At 43.5% G+C, this 19,309-nt stretch overlaps 1 protein-coding gene across 2 annotated transcripts in view; it reads left to right on the forward strand.

Moving 5' to 3' along the window:
• Positions 1–19,041, forward strand: part of prelp (proline/arginine-rich end leucine-rich repeat protein) — a 28,340-nt gene extending 9,299 nt beyond the window's left edge. For both annotated transcript variants that reach the window (XM_080425147.1, XM_080425148.1), the window contains exons 2-7: positions 1,905–2,382; positions 9,401–9,586; positions 11,442–11,599; positions 13,493–13,689; positions 14,800–14,875; positions 17,289–19,041. In XM_080425147.1, coding sequence (XP_080281273.1) covers positions 1,909–2,382; positions 9,401–9,586; positions 11,442–11,599; positions 13,493–13,689; positions 14,800–14,875; positions 17,289–17,379 — 1,182 coding nt within the window. In that variant the 5' untranslated portion in view covers positions 1,905–1,908 and the 3' untranslated portion in view covers positions 17,380–19,041. The remainder of the gene's footprint in view (positions 1–1,904; positions 2,383–9,400; positions 9,587–11,441; positions 11,600–13,492; positions 13,690–14,799; positions 14,876–17,288) is intronic.
• The last annotated feature ends 268 nt before the right edge of the window (positions 19,042–19,309 follow it).

The following is a 19,309-nucleotide window of genomic DNA, read 5'->3' on the forward strand; positions in this document are numbered from 1 at the left end:
TGGTGTTATACTGTAGGGTAGATTTAGGCTAAATGGATTTGAGTGACAAGGAACTTGTGAGGGAGTGGAGCGCGCAATTTGCACGAATAACAAGCTGGTGGTGGTGATGGCATCTCAGCCGCATCCAAATCAAACTGGAGGACTTTCCTGGTCAGTGCATCCAGGGGTGGAATAAGTAGGCCTACTCACATGTTTTATCAATACTGCATGTAGAAATACTCTGTTACAAGTAAAAGACCGGATTACAAAATGTACTTGAGTAAAAGTACAAAAGTATCAAGTTCACAAGTTTTCAAAATGTGTAAAATATATTAAAATCTTTTGAAAATAGCCGATATACAAGCTCACAATGCTTCGCATCGCGGCGCATTGTGAGCTTGTAGGTCGGCTTTTTTTCAAATGGCCAAAATGTATATAAGGCTGAAGTGGTAAATGTATGTTTTGTTATAATAATCTAAATCTATAAAAGTAACCCTAAAGTTTTCAAATAATTGTAGTGGGGTAAAAGTATAATATTTGCCTCTGAGATGTAGTGGAGTAGAAGTAACCCAAGTACTGAAAATTGGAAATACTCCAGTGAAGTAAAAAAAAAAAGACCTCTTAATCGTACTTAAGTACAGTACTTGAGTAGATGTACTTAGTTACTTTACACCAGTGCTGGTCAGTGCATCACTGACTGGGAGACGTAGCGGGCAAAGTCTGGATGGCACTGCCCGCTTTCTGGCCCCAAATGAGCCATCTGAGACCAACAGAGTGGGAGATGTTTTTTTCAATTTGGAACTGGCTAGTGGAACTGTTGTTTGTGTTTTTCTTTTTTTTTGCAATGTCAACACTGTACTTTCCCAAGCTTAATTTATTGCTATGTTTTAAGTCGGAGGAGTGTTTTCCCGTGAGAGGATGTTTCAGTGTGAGGCCAGTGTATTTTATTTTAACAAGCATGACGAGGTATTCTACTATATATGGTCAGGCCTGAATTTTCCCCCAGGGAATGATGTTTCGATTTGGAATGCTTGCTTGATGTTTTCGGTAATATGATAATATCTGTATCTAAGTGTTAACTCTTAGAGTGAGCTGCAGCTCTTGACAGTGTTGCCAGATTCTGTGAGAGAAACAAGCAAACAGGTCTAGGAAAACCAGCTCAAAAGAAGCGACAATGGGCCACATGAGCACTTTAACATAACACATCAGCTATTTGAAAATAGCAGATCTACAAGCTCACAACGCGTCGCCGCGTTGTGAGCTTGCAGATCGGCTATTTTCAAATAAAATCTTGCGGGGAAATTATAATAAGCAGACCTGGCAACCCTGGCTATTGAGGTCATTGCGTTTATTTTGTCGTTTCAACTGATCTAAATACAGTGGCGGGAAAAGTACAACATTTCTTTACTTAAGTAAAAGTATCAATACTGCAACGTAGAAGCACTCTGTTACAAGTAAAAGTCCGGTAATCAAAATTTACTTGAGTAAAAGTACAAAAGTATTGGCATCAAAATATACTTAAAGTACCGAAAGTATAAAAGTACTCATGCAGAATGTCTCATTTCACACGGTATCATATGTATAAAATGTATATATATACTTTTTTAAATAGCAGATCTACAAGCTCACAATGCGTCCCGATGCGACGCATTGTGAGCTTGTAGATCGGCTATTTTCAAACGGACGAAATGTATGTAGGGCTGAAGTGGTTAACGTATGTTTTGTAATAATAATCAAAATCTACAAAGTATAGATAGTGGAGTGAAAGTACAATATTTGCCTTGGAGGTGTACGAAATACTCCAGTAAAGTAAATAAAAGACCTCAAAATTGTACTTAAGTACAGTACTTGAGTAAATGTACTTAGTTACTCTACACCACTTATAAACTCTCTCTCTCTCTCTCTCTCTCACTTTACCACCACAGGACCATGAAGGCCGGTGTGGGACTCTTCTCTGCATTGGCGCTGTTCCTCCTGATGGGGGCGGTGTTCACCCAGAGACCTCGGCCCAAGAAGCCCACGAAGCCCACCAAGCGCCCTCCCTCCAGTAGGAAGCCCCCGCCTGTCCGAAAGCCCTCTCCCTCCGCCCCACTGAGGCCCCTGAGGCCCCTGGACCCCGAGGAGCCGCAGGAGCCCACGGACTTCCCCCCGCCCATCCTGAGGCCCCTCTCCATGTTCCCCGACGACTGCCCCCGGGAGTGCTTCTGCCCGCCGTCCTTCCCCAGCGCCCTCTACTGCGAGAACCGCAACCTCCGGGTGATCCCTGCCATCCCGTCCCATGTCCACTACCTGTACCTGCAGAACAACTACATCTCGGCGGTGACGGCCGAGCCGTTCCGCAACGCCACGGAGCTCCGCTGGGTCAACCTGGCCAACAACCGCATCCAGCGGGTCGATAAACAGGTCAGTTTGATGCTGCTGGGTCATTTTTAATACAGCATACAGTCATGTAGTAGTTCAGTGATTATGAACATTTATAATTTCAAGGACCCACAATTATAAGCCACGAACCCCCATCTGATATTGTTATTAGGCTATTTATTTATTTTATCTCTGAGACCCCGACCTAAGAACATTTTATTGTTTCAAATGATTTGGTCAGATATGGTCAGTGGTGGAAAAAGTACTACATTTTTTACTTAAGTAAAAGGATCAATACGGCACTATAGAAATACTCTGTTACAAGTAAAAGTCCGCAATACAAAATTTACTTGAGTAAAAGTACAAAAGTATTGGCAACAAAATTTACTCATTATGCAGAATGTCCCATTTCAAGTTTTCTAATGTATAAAAGACTTGAGAATAGCAGATCTACAAGCTCACAATGTGAGCTTGTAGATAGTAAAGTAAAGTAAAGTAAAGTAAAGTAAAGTAAAGTAAAGTAAAGTAAAGTAAAGTAAAGTAAAGTAAAGTACAAATACCCCAAAATTGTACTTACGTATAGTATTATAAGTAAATGTACTTAGTTACTTTAAACCACTGGATATGGTCAGTCATTTTGTTGAATTTGTTCAGTATAATATCTACTGTAGGTATAGAGATATACCAGTGCAGGTCTGTAATCAAAAGTATTGTATGTTCTCTAGTTACAGAACTACATTACATTACATTACAGAACTACATAGATAATTTAAATGAAACCAGTGGCGTAGCCAGAACGCTAGCATAAGCTGGGCCTAGGCAGGAGCGGGTGGGCACGCATGTGCCCAGACCACGTGCGTGCGATCATTTTTGTATTTTTTCCGGGTTTTTGTTACTTTTTTTCTGGGGATTTTTATGTTATTTAATTTTTATTTTTGCCTTCATTTTCATCAAAATATTGACAGGTGTCGCGATGCCCCGTTGTCCGCCTCCAGGCAAACACTCCACACGCAGAACAGCACAGTTGACACAGTTGACAAATCAAAGTACAACATAAAGCCCTTTCAAATGCAGTCTCATCCCTCTACTACAAACAGAAATACATCAAATAATATTGAAATATTCAAACGTATAGTCTACAGCATGAGACAATGGGGCTTGCCCTTAATTCAAACCTTAAGTTAAATATCTCTCAAACGCTGAGACACATGAAACTATTTATGGACTCGAGTCGTTTCAGTGAAGGTTGATGGTGTGAATAGCTGCCCTGCCTGCCTACTTGCCCAGTCTTTTGTTAAGCAATATCAGACGCCTAATCACAGCCTCAGCGCAGTTTGTGACGATCCAACAGTATGGACAGTTGGACAGTTGTCGGGGGTGGGGGGGGTGGGGGGATTTGACTGAATCTATTCATTAGCCTATGCAACAACAAAACACAACAGTATCATTTCCCATTCAATTATTATTTATAGTATTATTTCCCATTCAACCCGGAAAAGCCCCCTATGTCCGCTGCCAGTACTGCTCCCGGTTTCGGCTACAATGGGAAACATGGCCACAGGCTGACTAAATAAGCGATTTAAACTGGTAGTTTCGCTCCGGACCTAAAATATTATGCCCCGAACTAAACATTAAACATCTGTGCGGTGTGGAATCTACCATTAGTTTTGGGATACGATGTTGACAAAAGGGTAAACAGCGGAGCCTTTGCGGCCGTTCCACCAATTCTGGGTGACATCAACATAGAACCTCATCTCGGAGCTGTATAGCGGAGTGAGAGGTTCTTAATGGAGCTATAGCCTACTATGCAACAACAAAACACAACAGTATCACATGAACAGACCAGTTACAGACCAGAGCAGTTTCACTCCAAACGCAGCAAATACAAATTGAAGAGAATAAGCCAGCAGTACCCTAAGCCTATAATGCCTTAAAAGTGAGCATATACATTTATATACATTTGATGGCACACAGACATCCACAACAAGGAAGCAAAAAAATAAGAAAGACAAGTCTTACCTTAAGATGAACTTAATGAAAACAGGCATGATGATTAGTCCAACAGTGGATAGTCATAGTATTATTTTACTAAAAGTAAACAACTGTCTGCCACAATTTCTGCTGCTAATTAACAATAATGCATTGCACCTGTGCTGACCTAATGAACCGGGGAGGGAATAAACCATTTGTCAAGATACTGTAGGGGGAATACAAGTGTTGTGGAGAATATAATACCTTGTGAAAGCGATCATTTTGTTCAAATTTGCATTTGTAGTTATTTTACAGCAATTTAATAACAGAATAATCAATGCTGTGACACATTCATGAATTTATTTTATTTCAGTCAGACAACTCTTAGATTGGATTAGAATATATATTTATTAGCAATATATATTTGCAAGCTTAAGCATGGTATAACAACGGCTGGATCAACAAACCCCCGACGAAAAAGACCGTGGCGAAGAGGCACTAGAGCGGGAGTTCTCGTAAGAACAACAAAACGTGGATATAAACCTGCACTGCCTTCAATCCTGCTAGCGAACGTTAGATCTCTGTGTGAATCAAGAACAGTGACCACTATGGACGACTTACTGGCGCGCGTTAAATACAACGCAGAGACGAGGAGGACTAGTATTGTTGTGCTAACAGAGACGTGGCTAACGGAGTTAGCATCTGATTCTTCTATCACTCCTCCTGGCTTCACCGCGTATAGGAAGGACAGAGATCCTGTACTGAGCGGTAAGCAACGTGGGGGGGGAGTTTGTGCCTTGATCAACAACAACTGGTGCAAAGATGTTAAAATCCTAGACAGTCACTGCTCACCAGACCTTGAACTTTTAATCATAGCCTGCCGTCCTTTCTACCTACCACGCGACTTCAGCATCGTGATTGTAGCCGTTGTTTACATTCATCCTGGAGCTAATAAGGACACAGCTATGAGGGAATTACACCAGGCGATCAGTGCACAAGAAAATCGCCACCCGGACTGCGCAGTCATCTGCCTAGGCGACTTCAACCGGACAGACTTAAAAAAGGTCTTTCCCAAATTCCACCAGCATGTCGCCTGCAGTACCCGTGGTGACAATATTCTTGACCACTGCTACACGCCCTTCAAGGATGGATACAAAGCTCTCCGCCGCCCACCGCTAGGAAGCTCTGACCACGACGCCATCCAGCTGCTACCTGCCTACAAACAGAGGCTAAAAAGGGAGCCGGTCGTTGAGAAGGAAATCCGAATCTGGTCTGAGGACACAGACGCTATGCTACAATCCTGCTTCTACCAGACTGACTGGGGGATGTTTAAGAACGCCGCTGGGAATAACATCAACGAACTCTCAGACTCAGTCACTGGCTTTATCAGCAAGTGCATAGATGACATAGTCCCAAAAAAGACAGTTCGGATCTATCCCAATCAGAAACCATGGATGGACAGCGGAGTACGTGCACATCTGCATGAACGGGACGCTGGTTTCAAATCTGGCGACGTGGAAACGCGCAACACGACGCGCGCGGCCCTAAACAGCGCCATCAGGAAGGCGAAAAAGGCCTACACAAAAAAGATGCAAGACAAACTCAGCAGTGGCGACATCAGGAGCACATGGCAGGCAGTACACACCTTGACAGACTGCAAAACAAGAACCAGAAGCGAGGTGAACCCGCCTGCCTCCCTCCCCAACGAACTGAACACTTTCTACGGCCGGTTTGAGATCAGCTCCAACCGCTGCAGCCAAGCAGGGCCATCAGCAGCACCAGCAGAGGAGAACCCTCCTCTAACCATCTCGGAGAGAGAAGTGCGTACAGCCTTCACACGGGTCAACATCCACAAGGCAGCCGGACCTGATGGGATTCCAGGCCGGGTCCTTAAGACATGTGCAGACCAGCTGGCGGGTGTCTTCGCTGACATCTTTAACCTCTCCCTCTCCCTGGCTGTGGTCCCTGCAGGGTTCAAAATGTCAACCATTGTGCCCATTCCCAAAAAGGCCAAAGTGACATGCCTGAACGACTGGAGACCTGTTGCTCTCACCCCGATCGTCAGCAAGTGTTTCGAGAAACTGGTGAGGGAATACATCAGCTCCACGCTACCTGCCTCGCTGGATCCGTGGCAGTATGCATACCGCAAAAACAGATCCACCGACGACGCTATTGCCATGGCTCTCCACACCGTCCTCTCGCACATGGACAACAAGCTGCTGAAGGACAAATATGTACGTATGCTGTTCGTGGACTACAGCTCAGCATTCAACACCATTGTCCCAGCAATACTTGACAAAAAGCTCAGACACCTAGGGCTACACCCAAGCATGTGCGACTGGATACAGGACTTCTTGTCCAACCGACATCAGGTGGTGAGAATGGGCAGCATCACATCCGACCCCCTGACCCTCAACACCGGAGCACCCCAGGGATGCGTGCTGAGCCCTCTCCTCTACTCCCTGTACACGTATGACTGCATAGCCACACATGTCTCCAACACCATCATAAAGTACGCGGACGACACGACAGTGATAGGCCGAATCGTCAACAACGACGAGTCTGACTACAGAGAGGAGATCAAATCACTGGCACACTGGTGCCGTGAGAACAACCTCTCTCTTAACGTCGACAAGACCAAAGAACTGATCGTGGACTTCAGGAGGCCGCGGAGAGACCATGCGCCCATCCTCATCGACGGTGCTGCAGTGGAAAGGGTCAGCGAGTTCAAGTTCCTCGGAGTACACATCGAGGAGGACCTCAAATGGGAGACGCACTCCACACACGTGAGGAAAAAGGCTCAGCAGCGACTGTACTGGCTCCGCCGCCTGAAGAAGCTCGGAGTAGGACGTCGCATCCTCAGGCTGTACTACAACAGTTCTGTTGAAGGCATCCTAACAGGCTGTGTCACGGCCTGGTACGGGAACTGCACTGCCCGAGAAAAGGTCAGCCTACAACGAGTAGTGCGATCGGCAGAGCGGATAATGGGAATCGAGCTCCCAGCGCTCCAGGAACTGTACAAAAAGCGGTGCGTGGTCAAAGCCAAGGGCATCATCAAGGACAAGCACCACCCAAGTCACAGACTGTTCAACCCCCTACAACGACCGCGACCGGGCAAGGGGCTCTACCGCAGTATCAAGAGTTCCACCACCAGATTTTGGTGTAGTTTCAATCCAACTGCTGTCAGAATGCTGAATGGGGCATAAGCCTGGATGAGTTCAGCAGCCTGACAGCAGGCGGCGCAGACTTTTCTGGCTCTTCCTGAACACACCTGTGGATTATACCAGGGACAATTACTTGGACTTTAGCCCCCCCTCGGACACACCTGTGGACTACACCAGGTACAAATGACTTTTGTTGCACTCCCTCATGGAGCTACATGCGGATTATACTAGGGTCAGTCCACTCTAGGTGGACACGCACTGACCTTTTGCACCTTAATCCCTTGTATAACGCACTGACTTTTTTTGGGTCTTTTTATTGTGCTCCTTTTCCTCTAAGCACCTTAACGTCCTTTGTCTATCATGCACAGTATAAGTATAACATGCACAGTATACAATACATTGCTGCTATGCTCAGGCACCTTAGTTTAGTTTTTTAGTTTTTTTATTATCTCAGGTAATTTGTAAATATGTAGATAACTTGTCTGGCCTTCTGTTGCTCTCTTGTTTTTGATCTCCTTCCCACCTGCCCCCCACCCTCTTCTTCTCCCCCCCCCCCCCTCTTCTTTCTATGGAAACTAACGTTGCGATGGGAACGATGTACAAAAAAGAATTTCACCCACTTTTTTACCTTGTAAACCTGTGATGTGACAATAAAACTGATTCTGATTCTGATTCTGTATAGAAAACAAGAAGAAGCATGGTTTGGCGTCAGGCCTCTGAATCCATTCATTCCCTGTAAGGATAACATTTTAATGAATGTTACATGCCAATTAGCATTTACAGGGAATGAATTAAACCCCCAAGGGGATCTAGAAACAGAGCCTACAGGTGGATGCCGGGGAGGCGGGTGGGATGACTTCATGGGCGGCAGCGGTAAGCAGCGAACGACGGCAGCAGGTAAGCAGCGAACGGCGGTAGCAGGAACTCAGCAACAGCAGCAGTAGTAGCGACACACGTCCGCTCAGCAAGACAGGGCAGCTAGAGTGAGCAGGTAACAACGCAGTACCTATAACCACCCGATCAGGAGGAAAGTGCATGTGACTAGTCACCTGATCGGTTGCCCCAATCCCTTGAGTTGCCTGGCCTGAACTAGCTCCGTAAACTGCGCCTCATGAAGTACATTTATTTTTTCCCTCCTGTAGCCAAGGTATGGCAGCTGCCATACACCCACTGCCCAATTTAGCAGCTTAACAGTGTGAATTTGCTGTCCACGTTATGTTATGTTATTTTAGTTGAACATGGCTTTATTTGAGATTTGAAAAAAAAAATTGTATTTTTATATATATATATTTTAAATTCGGGTGGGCACAAAAAACAAATGGGTGGGCCCATGGCCTACCTATGCCCACCCGTGGCTACGCCCCTGAATGAAACCCATTATCATCTTTGCGAGTCTGTAATGTTTTTCCTTTTTTTGGGGACTTTCGGAAACAATCTAAGGGTTGATTTTGACAGCAAACTTTGATTTAGTTTTAGTCATAGTCTTTTGAATAAAATATTTTAGTCATCTGAAATGTTCTAGTTTTTGTCTAGTTTTAGTTGACTGAATATCATACGATTTTAGTCGACTAAATCTACAAGTTGATTTAGTTGACTAAAATGTATTTTGTCGGTGCACTTGGTTGCGTTCTGAAAATAGCAGATCTACAAGCTCACAACGCGTCGCGCAACACCAGAGCACAACCAAACATAAAATGACTTGTCTTTTAGTTCTACTGGATCTCTCTTCTCTTCTCCACTAGTCCCTCACATTTTAGTCAAGTTTGTATTTGTTGACAAAATTGTCAGTATATTCAGTATCAGTTTTAGTCATCATAGCTTAGTTTTTATTTAGTTTTCGTCAGTGAAAAAAGGTAGTCGACGAAACATTTTTAGTCGACGAAATCAACACTGCAATCTAAAGATGAATTTCTCCTATATCTAAGGTGTTTGAGAAGATCCCCGGCCTGCTGTTCCTGTACATGGAGCGCAACCAGCTGAAGGAGGTCCCGTCAGACCTCCCAGCGGGCCTGGAACAGCTGCGCCTTAGCAGGAACCAGATCTCCACGATCCCTCCCGGGGCTTTCGGCAAGATGGATCATCTGGTCCTGCTAGACCTGCACCATAACAAGGTTGTCTCACTCACCTGCTGTGTCCCAGTCCAGCTCATATAGTCTGTCTGTCTGACTGCAGTCATCATGAACAGCTGGACACTGGCAAACTGCCAGTCTGAATGCCTGGACTCAACTGGAGAGAGAGAGAGAGAGAGAGAGAGAGAGAGAGAGAGAGAGAGAGAGAGAGAGAGAGAGAGAATGATTAATGATCTGGCTTCAATAACGGCCACTGGCTTTTGTTGAGTAGAGCATTATGATAAATAAAGCAATGAGTTATTGCACTTCTACACATCAAGAGGGTAATAGTAAGTACATTCGCATACTTCACCGGCATATACCTTCACATTTATTTATTTGTTTGTTTGTTTATTTATTATGATTTTGATGTATATTCTATTCATTAAAGGGCGGGTGTCTGCGAGGGTCAGTGTGCCCAGGGCTATTGAGAGAGAGAGTTATGACACTCTCCCGACCCATAGTCTTCTGTAGTGACCTTGTGGTGGTTGACTGAGAGTACCTTTTTGCACTGACTGGCTTAGTGCAGCAAACATGACAAAAAAGGGAAATGAGGAATGTCCAAAAGTTAAAGTTGAACTCAAAAAAAGGTTTTTATTCCATATCTGTTGCTCCAGGCTTGAAAACATGAAATGAATAGACTTGAGCATATATCACATAACTTAGACTAGAAGGCAGCAGCAACAAAAAACAGACGTAAAAAGCTGTGAACCTCCAATCAACTACACCTGGCCCTCTCTTGACCAGGTTCTTATGCTCTCCTCTCCTCCATGTCTGTAGAGGGTGACAAAGTACACTGACAGGGACATTAGATATGGCACATACGTGTGGCCTATTGTAGATTGGCTCCTACATCTTCCATCTAGTCTAGAGAATTGTTTTTCCTGAGTGCATGCTGTGTATATTTTGAATTGTTTACAATAGGAGCACTGCGTTTTTGGAAACCCCAGCAGCATGACGAGGCACTGAATTTTTTTTTGTTGTCCTTGCACATTCTCTTGCGGCATTTCTCTCCGCTTGTTGAGCGCTGAAATATTTTCAACTCGGTCACTCAGGTTTTTTTAGGCGAGCGCCGTGGCCCTTTCAGCCAGGGGAAAAATGTCTCGTTGGACACGGCCCCTAGGTAATGCTGGCCATGGGGGTGACCAGTAGTTCCAATTTAAAACAACTGTGTAGTTCCAAAGTTGAACCTACAGTGTTTCCAGGGTACGCTCACTGCAGTGAGATCAGAGAGTGTCGTAATAACTGTCTCTTCCAACGGGTCTGAGGGTGCCTTGTTAATGACTCTCTCTGCCTCAGGGTAAAAAGAAAACTGTCACAAGGAAGTGGTTCTGATCTCCTTTACATTCCACACAGTAGCATATACCTACTGTACTGTGCAGATATACACACATTCCCTTGTTTATATACAGTATGTTGTATGGACCCGGGGGCAGTTATGTGTTGTGTTGTTGTTGATGGTGGTGGTGGGAGGAGATAGTTATAAGGGGGTTGGGCTAGTGGTGTGTGTGTGTGTGTGTGGGGGGGGGGGTCCTGGCAGCAGGAGCTCACATAGTGGGGGACAGTGGGCTTGTTTGTGAACCTCACTGCCACTGGGATCACTTCCTCCCATGGTGTGAGGAAGTTTTCCAGTCTGTGGTCATCCACAGCGTTTAGCGTAGGGAGTTTTGAACTTGTTGTTGATGATCTCCAGAAGAGGAGTTGTTGATTCCAACTTTGCAGATGGAGGCCAAAACACCTCCCTCTTCCCGTGTACTGGGACTTGGATTGATTGAAAGTCAGCAATTATAAGTAGATCTGAGTGCATTTACTGTAGATGAAATGTGACACTGTACTGTCTGTCTGTCTTCTCTATCAGCTCAGTGATTCCAACATTGGAAAGAACATTTTTAAGGACCTGAAAAACTTGGTGCAGCTCAACTTGGCTCACAACGCCCTGAGGAAGATGCCTGCTGGAGTCCCCAGCGGACTCATACAGCTTTTCCTGGACAAAAACAGCATTGATGACATTCCAAAGCAAGTATTTCATGCGATTTCCGCATCCGTATACAGACTAATGTGCAAAATGATTATTTCCAGTTTCACCTGGAAAATACATCCTACTCCGTCATTGGTGTCACGCTGCAACGTGTTGTGAGCTTGTAATAATGGTGCATTTATCCAAGCGCCTTTGTAATATGCATTACATTCACACACTGACGGCGGAGGAAACAGTTAGGGGTTCAGTGTATTGCACTCTGGGGGAGCCCGGGATCGAACCGGGAACCTTCCGGTTCCTTAGCGGCCGCTCTACCTCCTGAGCCACACTGCCGGCCCTAATATGTAGAGCTGCTATTTTTGCCAAGTATCACAGCATACGATGACGTATAAATCATTCGTACACAACTGCAGCCGCCTCACCACCACTGACTTTACTGAAGATCGCATCTCATCATATTGTTTGATTTATTTGTTTACTGTTGTGCTCCGTTTAAATAGATTACGTATTATTCGCCTTCAGCCTGCTTGTTCCTCTACTTTGTCATGACTTCAGAGCCAGGTCATGACAACACTAATCTCTCAAGAACAGATTCTGCTCTGCGTTGGAATCTGTCGTGAAGGCTCGTCATAACATGTACGCACTGGGCTACAAGTGGGGGTGCCTTCAGATCAGGAAGCAGGCCGCGCTTTACCCAATCAAATGTAGTGGGCGGGATTCACGTGTCCGTCAATCTTTCCCCCTCGAAACAAACCCAAACTAATTTAACAATAGCGTCCGCGGAGCAGACAAAACCACGGAAAGATATTCACATTTTAACTTACTCTTTCATCATAGAAACAAGTGGGCTTATAACCAAAACGATCCATGTTCTCTGGGAGAAGTGGTGTTAGTGTTCCGTGTAGAAATATTGTTAGTGGGAATGAAAACATAGTGGCACCACCGGAAGTGAAAGCTGAAGGCAGACCAAAACCCTGGTTTCCTTTGCGCACGGGTGCTACGTCGCCATTGTCCCAGAGCCAGTGAGAGATAGTACAAACAGCAGAGGGCGCTGTTTTTCATTCTCACTGGCTCTGGGTTCCCAGATTGTGACAACACAAACTTTACATTTGGGTTCTCACAACGATAACAGTACACACGCACACGCGAGCGCACACATGCACGCACGCACATCTATCATCAGTATAATTCAGTGGTTCTCAACCTGTGGGTCGGGACCCCCAGAGGGGTCCCCACAGGATTTTGGGGGGGGGTCCCCAAATGACAATTAAGTGACGATTTAAGAACTTTTAAAACTTTTTTTAAACGGAAAGGAGAAAAAAATGAAAAATAGGAAAAAAGACCATTACTACATCAAAAGTAATCAGCAGAATATACTATAAAAACTAGTCAAACATTGGCTAAATTGTCAAATAATTTAAGAAAGATGCAAAAGAAAAGAAAAAAAGTTGATCTACAAGATCGCAACGCCTCGCGTTACGAGGTGTTGTGAGCTTGTAGATCGGCTATTTTCACGATATTAATCTGTGGACCGAGTCAAACTAAATGTAGTGCATTTTGCGTGCCGCCTTATCCCCTTATCCCTAAACGTATTAGCCATATTTTACTATTTAGCAAAACTAAAAAAATAGTTCAACTAGCCGATCTACATTGACACGTTGTGAGCTTGTAGATCGGCTATTTTAACTATTTTTAAATGTTTTTACAAAATAGTAAAAAAAATCAAAAAAGTTTGTAAGGCACGCAGATAAGGGATAAGGCAGGCAAGATAGGGCCCCGTAATGCCCCAACTCCTACAATTCAAAGTGCTTATCAGGGTGGGGGGGGGGGGGGTCCCCAGTTCAAATATGATTATTTTGAGGGGTTTATTATTTTGCCTGAAAAGGTTGAGAACACAATTGACACCATCTCTTTCTTCCTCGTGTCCATAGAGACTACTTCCAAGGCTTCAGTAACCTGGCGTTCGTCAGGTTGAACTACAACCAGCTGAGCGATAAGGGCGTGCCCAAGGCGGTGTTCAACGTGTCCACCCTGCTGGACCTGCACCTGGCCCACAACCAGCTGTCCTCTGTCCCCCTGTTCAACGGACACCTGGAGCAACTGCACCTCAACGACAACAGCATCGAGAGTGAGTTCACACACACTGGCCATGGCCTTGACGCCAAGCCCCCAGAACCCAGTGGTTGCATTGAAGCGCATTGGACATGCTGGCCATTCATAGGTACAGCCGTTCAAAACGGCTGGTAACACTGTACATGAACGAGCGAAAACGGTTTTGACCAATGGGCTCGACTCACGAGCTAGCGCACGAGCTAGCGCACAAGCTAGCGCACGGGGCTGCGCACCGAGGTGACGCAAACCGCGTTGCAGAAGCCCCAAATAGGCCACGCCCATCACATTTCACAACCCTGAAGAAGGGGTGACTTCGGCCCATGCGCTGGGTGAGCAAACCCAGCCCAATTATAACTCCTCTTCCACTGAAACATTTAGACCCTGGTGTAGGACACATACTGGTTCTCCTTCTTGTCGTGTCCACAAGACAGTCAGTTACAAGGCTTGGCTAGATGTGGTTCAGCCACAGCTGAACACATTGCTGTCTCTTCTCATTAAACTGTGCCAAGTTCGATGCTGTGCAAGGCTGCTCCACCAGGGGGCATATCAGGAGGTGCTGCATGCATGGTCTGTGGTTCAGTGCCACAGTCACACACAACTTAACATACTGGTTAACAGGTTGTACTGCCTGAAGCTCATAAGTGCAATACCCCCCCCCCCCCCAGGAATAATCTGAGTTTCCAGAAGCTCTCGCATAAAAAACGGGCATATCCCCCGTCCCCGGGGGTCCCAAGCGGAATGATTGATTAGGAACCAAATGGGCCCTTAATGGTCCGGTAACTGTGAGAGTTTACAAATGGAACCAAATGGACCCTAACGGGTCTGTAACTCCAAGAGTGTGAACATTAGAACCTACGTAGCAGGCCATTTGGTTCCATTTGTAACTAAATTAACACTGAGGATTTTACAGTCGTGGAAAATCCCCGAGATAAAAAACGAACAGTGTCTTACTGGAAGATATCCATGAATTCAAGTCTCCATGGGGTGACTAATCGATAGAATCAATAATTTGGGGGGTGAACTATCCCTCTAAACTCACACTTGACTTGATAGACAGGTTTGTAATTCCGAGTACCTGTGGGTGGGTATGGTTATTTTCTTTTCTTTCTTTTTTTTTATCATCCAGGCATCAATGGCACCCAGATCTGCCCATACAGCCTGCAGGGTGACATGAGCGATCACACTTCAGTGCCAAGACTAAGGTAGGTCACCTCACAATGAAGTATAAACAATGAAGATACACTCTGATACACTCTGAGGATCTGCTCAGATTTCAGAGCACTCTGGGTGTTGATGTCATAGAGTGCTCCGATACGAGTTAATTTACACACAATCAGAATAGATCTAGTAACTCATTAACTAACTAACGTTGCCATTTTTAATCTTTTAAAATTCATTCAATTCACCCCTGTGTGAAAACATGATTATTCTGATGCGTGTTGATGAATATAGTGCCTAGAGCAGTGGTCCCCAAATTATGTTGGTGGGTCCCCATGATTAGCTTAATGTGCAACATTTTCTCACTCAACAGTAAACAAACCAACATGCGCAGTATAAGTGAATACAGGGTATCTGCACATTTATAAAGTTACAATTTAAGGACTTTATAAGACCTTTTTAACACCAAATTGGCCAAATTGTCAAATAGAGGCAAACATTGTGGAAATTGCCGATCTACAAGCTCACAACTTCACAATGTTTATCTTTGGAACCGAGTCAAACTAAATATAAATGCCTACAATTCCAAGTGCTTGTCAGGTGGGGGGTCCCCAGTTCAAATATGATTATTTTGGGGGGTCCCCAGTTCAAATATGATTATTTTGTATGTCCCCAGTTCAAATATGATTATTTTGGGGGGTCCCCAGTTCAAATATGATTATTTTGTATGTCCCCAGTTCAAATATGATTATTTTGGGGGGTCCCCAAAGTTCAAATATGATTATTTTGGGGGGTCCCCAGTTCAAATATGATTATTTTGGAGGTCCCCAGTTCAAATATGATTATTTTGGGGGGTCCCCAGTTCAAATGTAATTCTTTTGAGGGGGGTCACGGCCTGACAGGTTTGGGAACCCTTGGCCTATAGAGTACCAAACAAGCTGCAACCATCGCATTTTGCAACAGCTTCCTTCTCATATTGTTCAGACGCTCGGGACACCCTGGCTTTTCACTTGGATTAGTGAGTGTTGCAGCTCTGACTGCTGTCAGAGTGCACCACTATATTAACCCATTAAGACCGGGGAGCGCTTTTTAGATTCCTTTGGCTATTCAAAAATAGCAGATCTACAAGCTCATAGCACGGCACAGAGTGCCGTGCTATGAGCTTGTAGAACTGCTTTTCTTTTTACTTTTTTTCCGTGGACAATGTGTGCAAATCTTTGAATATAAACAGTAGATTTTTTCAAGCGAACATTTGTAACTCAAATCTTATTGCTTCTGAGGATTCTACAAATGTCTTCTACTAACAGTTTTTTTTTTTTAAACGTATGTTGCTCTACATCATGGTTCATGTCAAGGACCACCCAAAATGACCCCCCAGAAGCAAAGATTTGAGTTACAAATGTTTGCTTTAAAAATATATATTATTCAAAGATTTGCGCAAAATGTGCACGATTATTTTTCAAAAATAGCAGATCTACAAGCTGCAATTTATCTATGAGCTTGTATATCTGCTATTTTTGAACAAATGAAATATTTTGATTTGTTTTTGCACAAAAACGCTGGGGGTCCCTGGCAGGCCTGCGGACAAATATATATCAATTCGGGGGTCCTTGGCACCGAAAAAGTTTGAGGACTACTGTTTCAGAAGGCATTTGTAAGAATCCACCTCAGGTCTTAATGGGTTAATTTCCGAACGACCAGAGAGCACTTGGTGTGCCGAACACGCCCAGTGAAGTGTCTTCACGTGTGACCCATATTCTGTACAGTATTCCTGTAAACAGTTTTAGGCTCAATTTAGCCTCTGGCCATGATAACGCACGACGTATACGTCATTCGTGTTCCACATTTTTAAACGTGTTGTTTTGTACTATTTAAATCCTTGCATTGTTGTGTCATGTCCGTGTGAGAAAGAAAAGAAATGTGTGGTATGTGAAAACGTACACATATATACGTACACATTAGGGCATTCACCGAATAGTTGAATATTCGAATATTCGAATATCAAACCGACTATTCGACTATCAAACCACTATTCAATTATTCTATTAAAAAAAAAAGAAAAAAAAAATGTAGTGGCTTTTCTACAGCAGACACGCAGCTGTGAGCTCTGGTGTGACGTCAACTCGCATTCCTTGAGTCAAGTCATCAATGCCATTGAAAAAGAAAAAAAAATATTTTATTATTTTATTTTTTATAATCAAATCGATTAATCGAATATTCGAATACTTATAGGTCGAATAATTCGAATGCTAAAAATCACTATTCGTGAATGCCCTAGTACACATACTGTAGAACGGAAACTGATGTCATTATAGTAAAGCCACGAAGATGACATAACCGTTAAAGGAAACACCACTGACGACAATAAGGAAGTGCGGAACGATATAGAGATATCTGTGAATTAAGAATCTCGACAATGACGATGGGATTTTTTGTTTTGTTTTTTCATTTCCTCAGGTATCTGCGTTTGGACGGGAACCACCTGAGCCCACCAGTTCCTATGGATGTCGTCATGTGCTTCAGACACCTACACTCTGTTGTCATCTAGATTCATTGCCTGGAGGGCTCTTAGGGCACACACACACACACACACACACACACACACACACACACACACACACACACACACACACACACACACACACACACACACACACACACACACACTCACACTCGCATACACGCAATCACTGTGTATAGAGACTGAGTTCAGGTCAACAGGTTCTCGTTGAAAGTATAATGGTAGACGCACGCAAACACACAGTACTGCAGTTTTTTCTACCACATTATTGTTGTCGGAGAGACTTGGATAGAAATAAGGCTCCGATAAGCTCAAGCTTAATCACCCATTAAGACCGGGAAATTATCTGTGTCATTTTAGATATTTTTTTTTGTTGCTAAAAAGCATTATTTTATACTTTGGCTATTCAAAAATCGTGAACATGTGTGCAAATCTTTGAATATATATATATATATATATTTTTAAAGCGAACATTTTTAACTCAAATCTTTGCTTCTGGGGGTCCCTGGAAAATATTATTTTCAGATGGGGGTCCGCGGCCACATACGTATAATTCTGGGGGTCCTTGACATGAAAAAGTTTGAGAACCACTGATATAGCAACATACGTTTTTTCAGAAAACTGTTAGGATTTAGAAGGCATTTTGTAGAATCGGCCTCAGGTCTTAATGGGTTAAATGAACTTTGATACATTTAATATGTTTCACTGTTGCCAGACTGGAGAGCATCAGAGCAATAACAGGGCAAAGAACCATCTGATTTGGTGTCCTTGAAATATTGATGTATTTACATTTTTAAATGATGGTTTATGTAGGGGTTGTTACAGTTTTTATGTGATTATTTTTGTTTTGTATTGTTTATTACACAGATAATAGTACATGGTAAAGATCCAGACTCTTACGCTCCAGATTTTACCGTGTTGTGAAGATTAGAATGACCTGAAAATACAGTTACATTGACTGACATTCTACAGATAGAGAGGGTAGTTATGCTTGTAATATTTCAACCAGGCTGCAAGCATCCGGTTAGTAAATTGAAACCATATAGGAAGTGACAGTTCATAATATGAATGGCCGTTAGTTACGGTATTATAATAATAACTCTCTATTCAAGTGAATGGGTTTTTGGCCAGACTTTACACTTGATTCTATAACCTTAATAAACATTGCCATAAATACTTTATGCTTCCAGTCGCTAGTTTAAAGTCTTCTTTCAATTGCCATGATATGCGTTTCGTAAATTATGGTCCCATAATTATTTTTAAATTAATGATAAAGTACGGTATGTTTCAAGGGTTTCTACTGGTTTTACTGAGCGAAGACCCACCCCTCGCTGCGGTTGCAGCCAATAGCAGTCGTTTTCCGCTTTCATTTCGGGCCTGGAAGTTCAAAGATGGCGGATTCGCCGAAAAAGTGGCATCGAAGCTATCTGTAGAAACCAATGGGGCTCCTGTTTTTTTTACAGTCTATGATTTCAACTAGCAAATTACAAAACACGAGCAGGAAAGAAGATGACAAATACAGGGAGAGAAACAGGTTCAAAATGTTACTACCATGTAGTAGCTACAAACGTCCTTGATGTACCTGTGTTTTTTTATAAGGTACCCCATGTAAAAATGTCCTTTTATCCTTTTATGTGTAAAGAAGCTTTGTACAAAAACAAAAAGGAAATAAACTCTTTTTTTCAGTCATGTATGTGTTCGTCCATGTTCATGTAAGAAAAGAACTATCACGCATTAGAATGACATTTTCTCAACCTGTCACTTCTAGTAGTGCGCCCTCTAGTGTAGGCTTTTGAATTACACAAGTATATACAAACCTCAAGTGGACATGCCCTTTAATTACTTTTTGAGAAAGGTCATGGCAGAAAAGTATGTAATTGCTATTTCCCCAAAAAAAGAAGAGAGAAAAGGACACATTTTTATTTGCCCCAAATGAGGATGCAAGGGTCAATGTGGT

This window comes from Gymnoscopelus braueri (assembly GCF_963280865.1).
Source record: "Gymnoscopelus braueri genome assembly, chromosome: 3".
In the NCBI taxonomy this organism is placed as follows: domain Eukaryota; kingdom Metazoa; phylum Chordata; class Actinopteri; order Myctophiformes; family Myctophidae; genus Gymnoscopelus; species Gymnoscopelus braueri.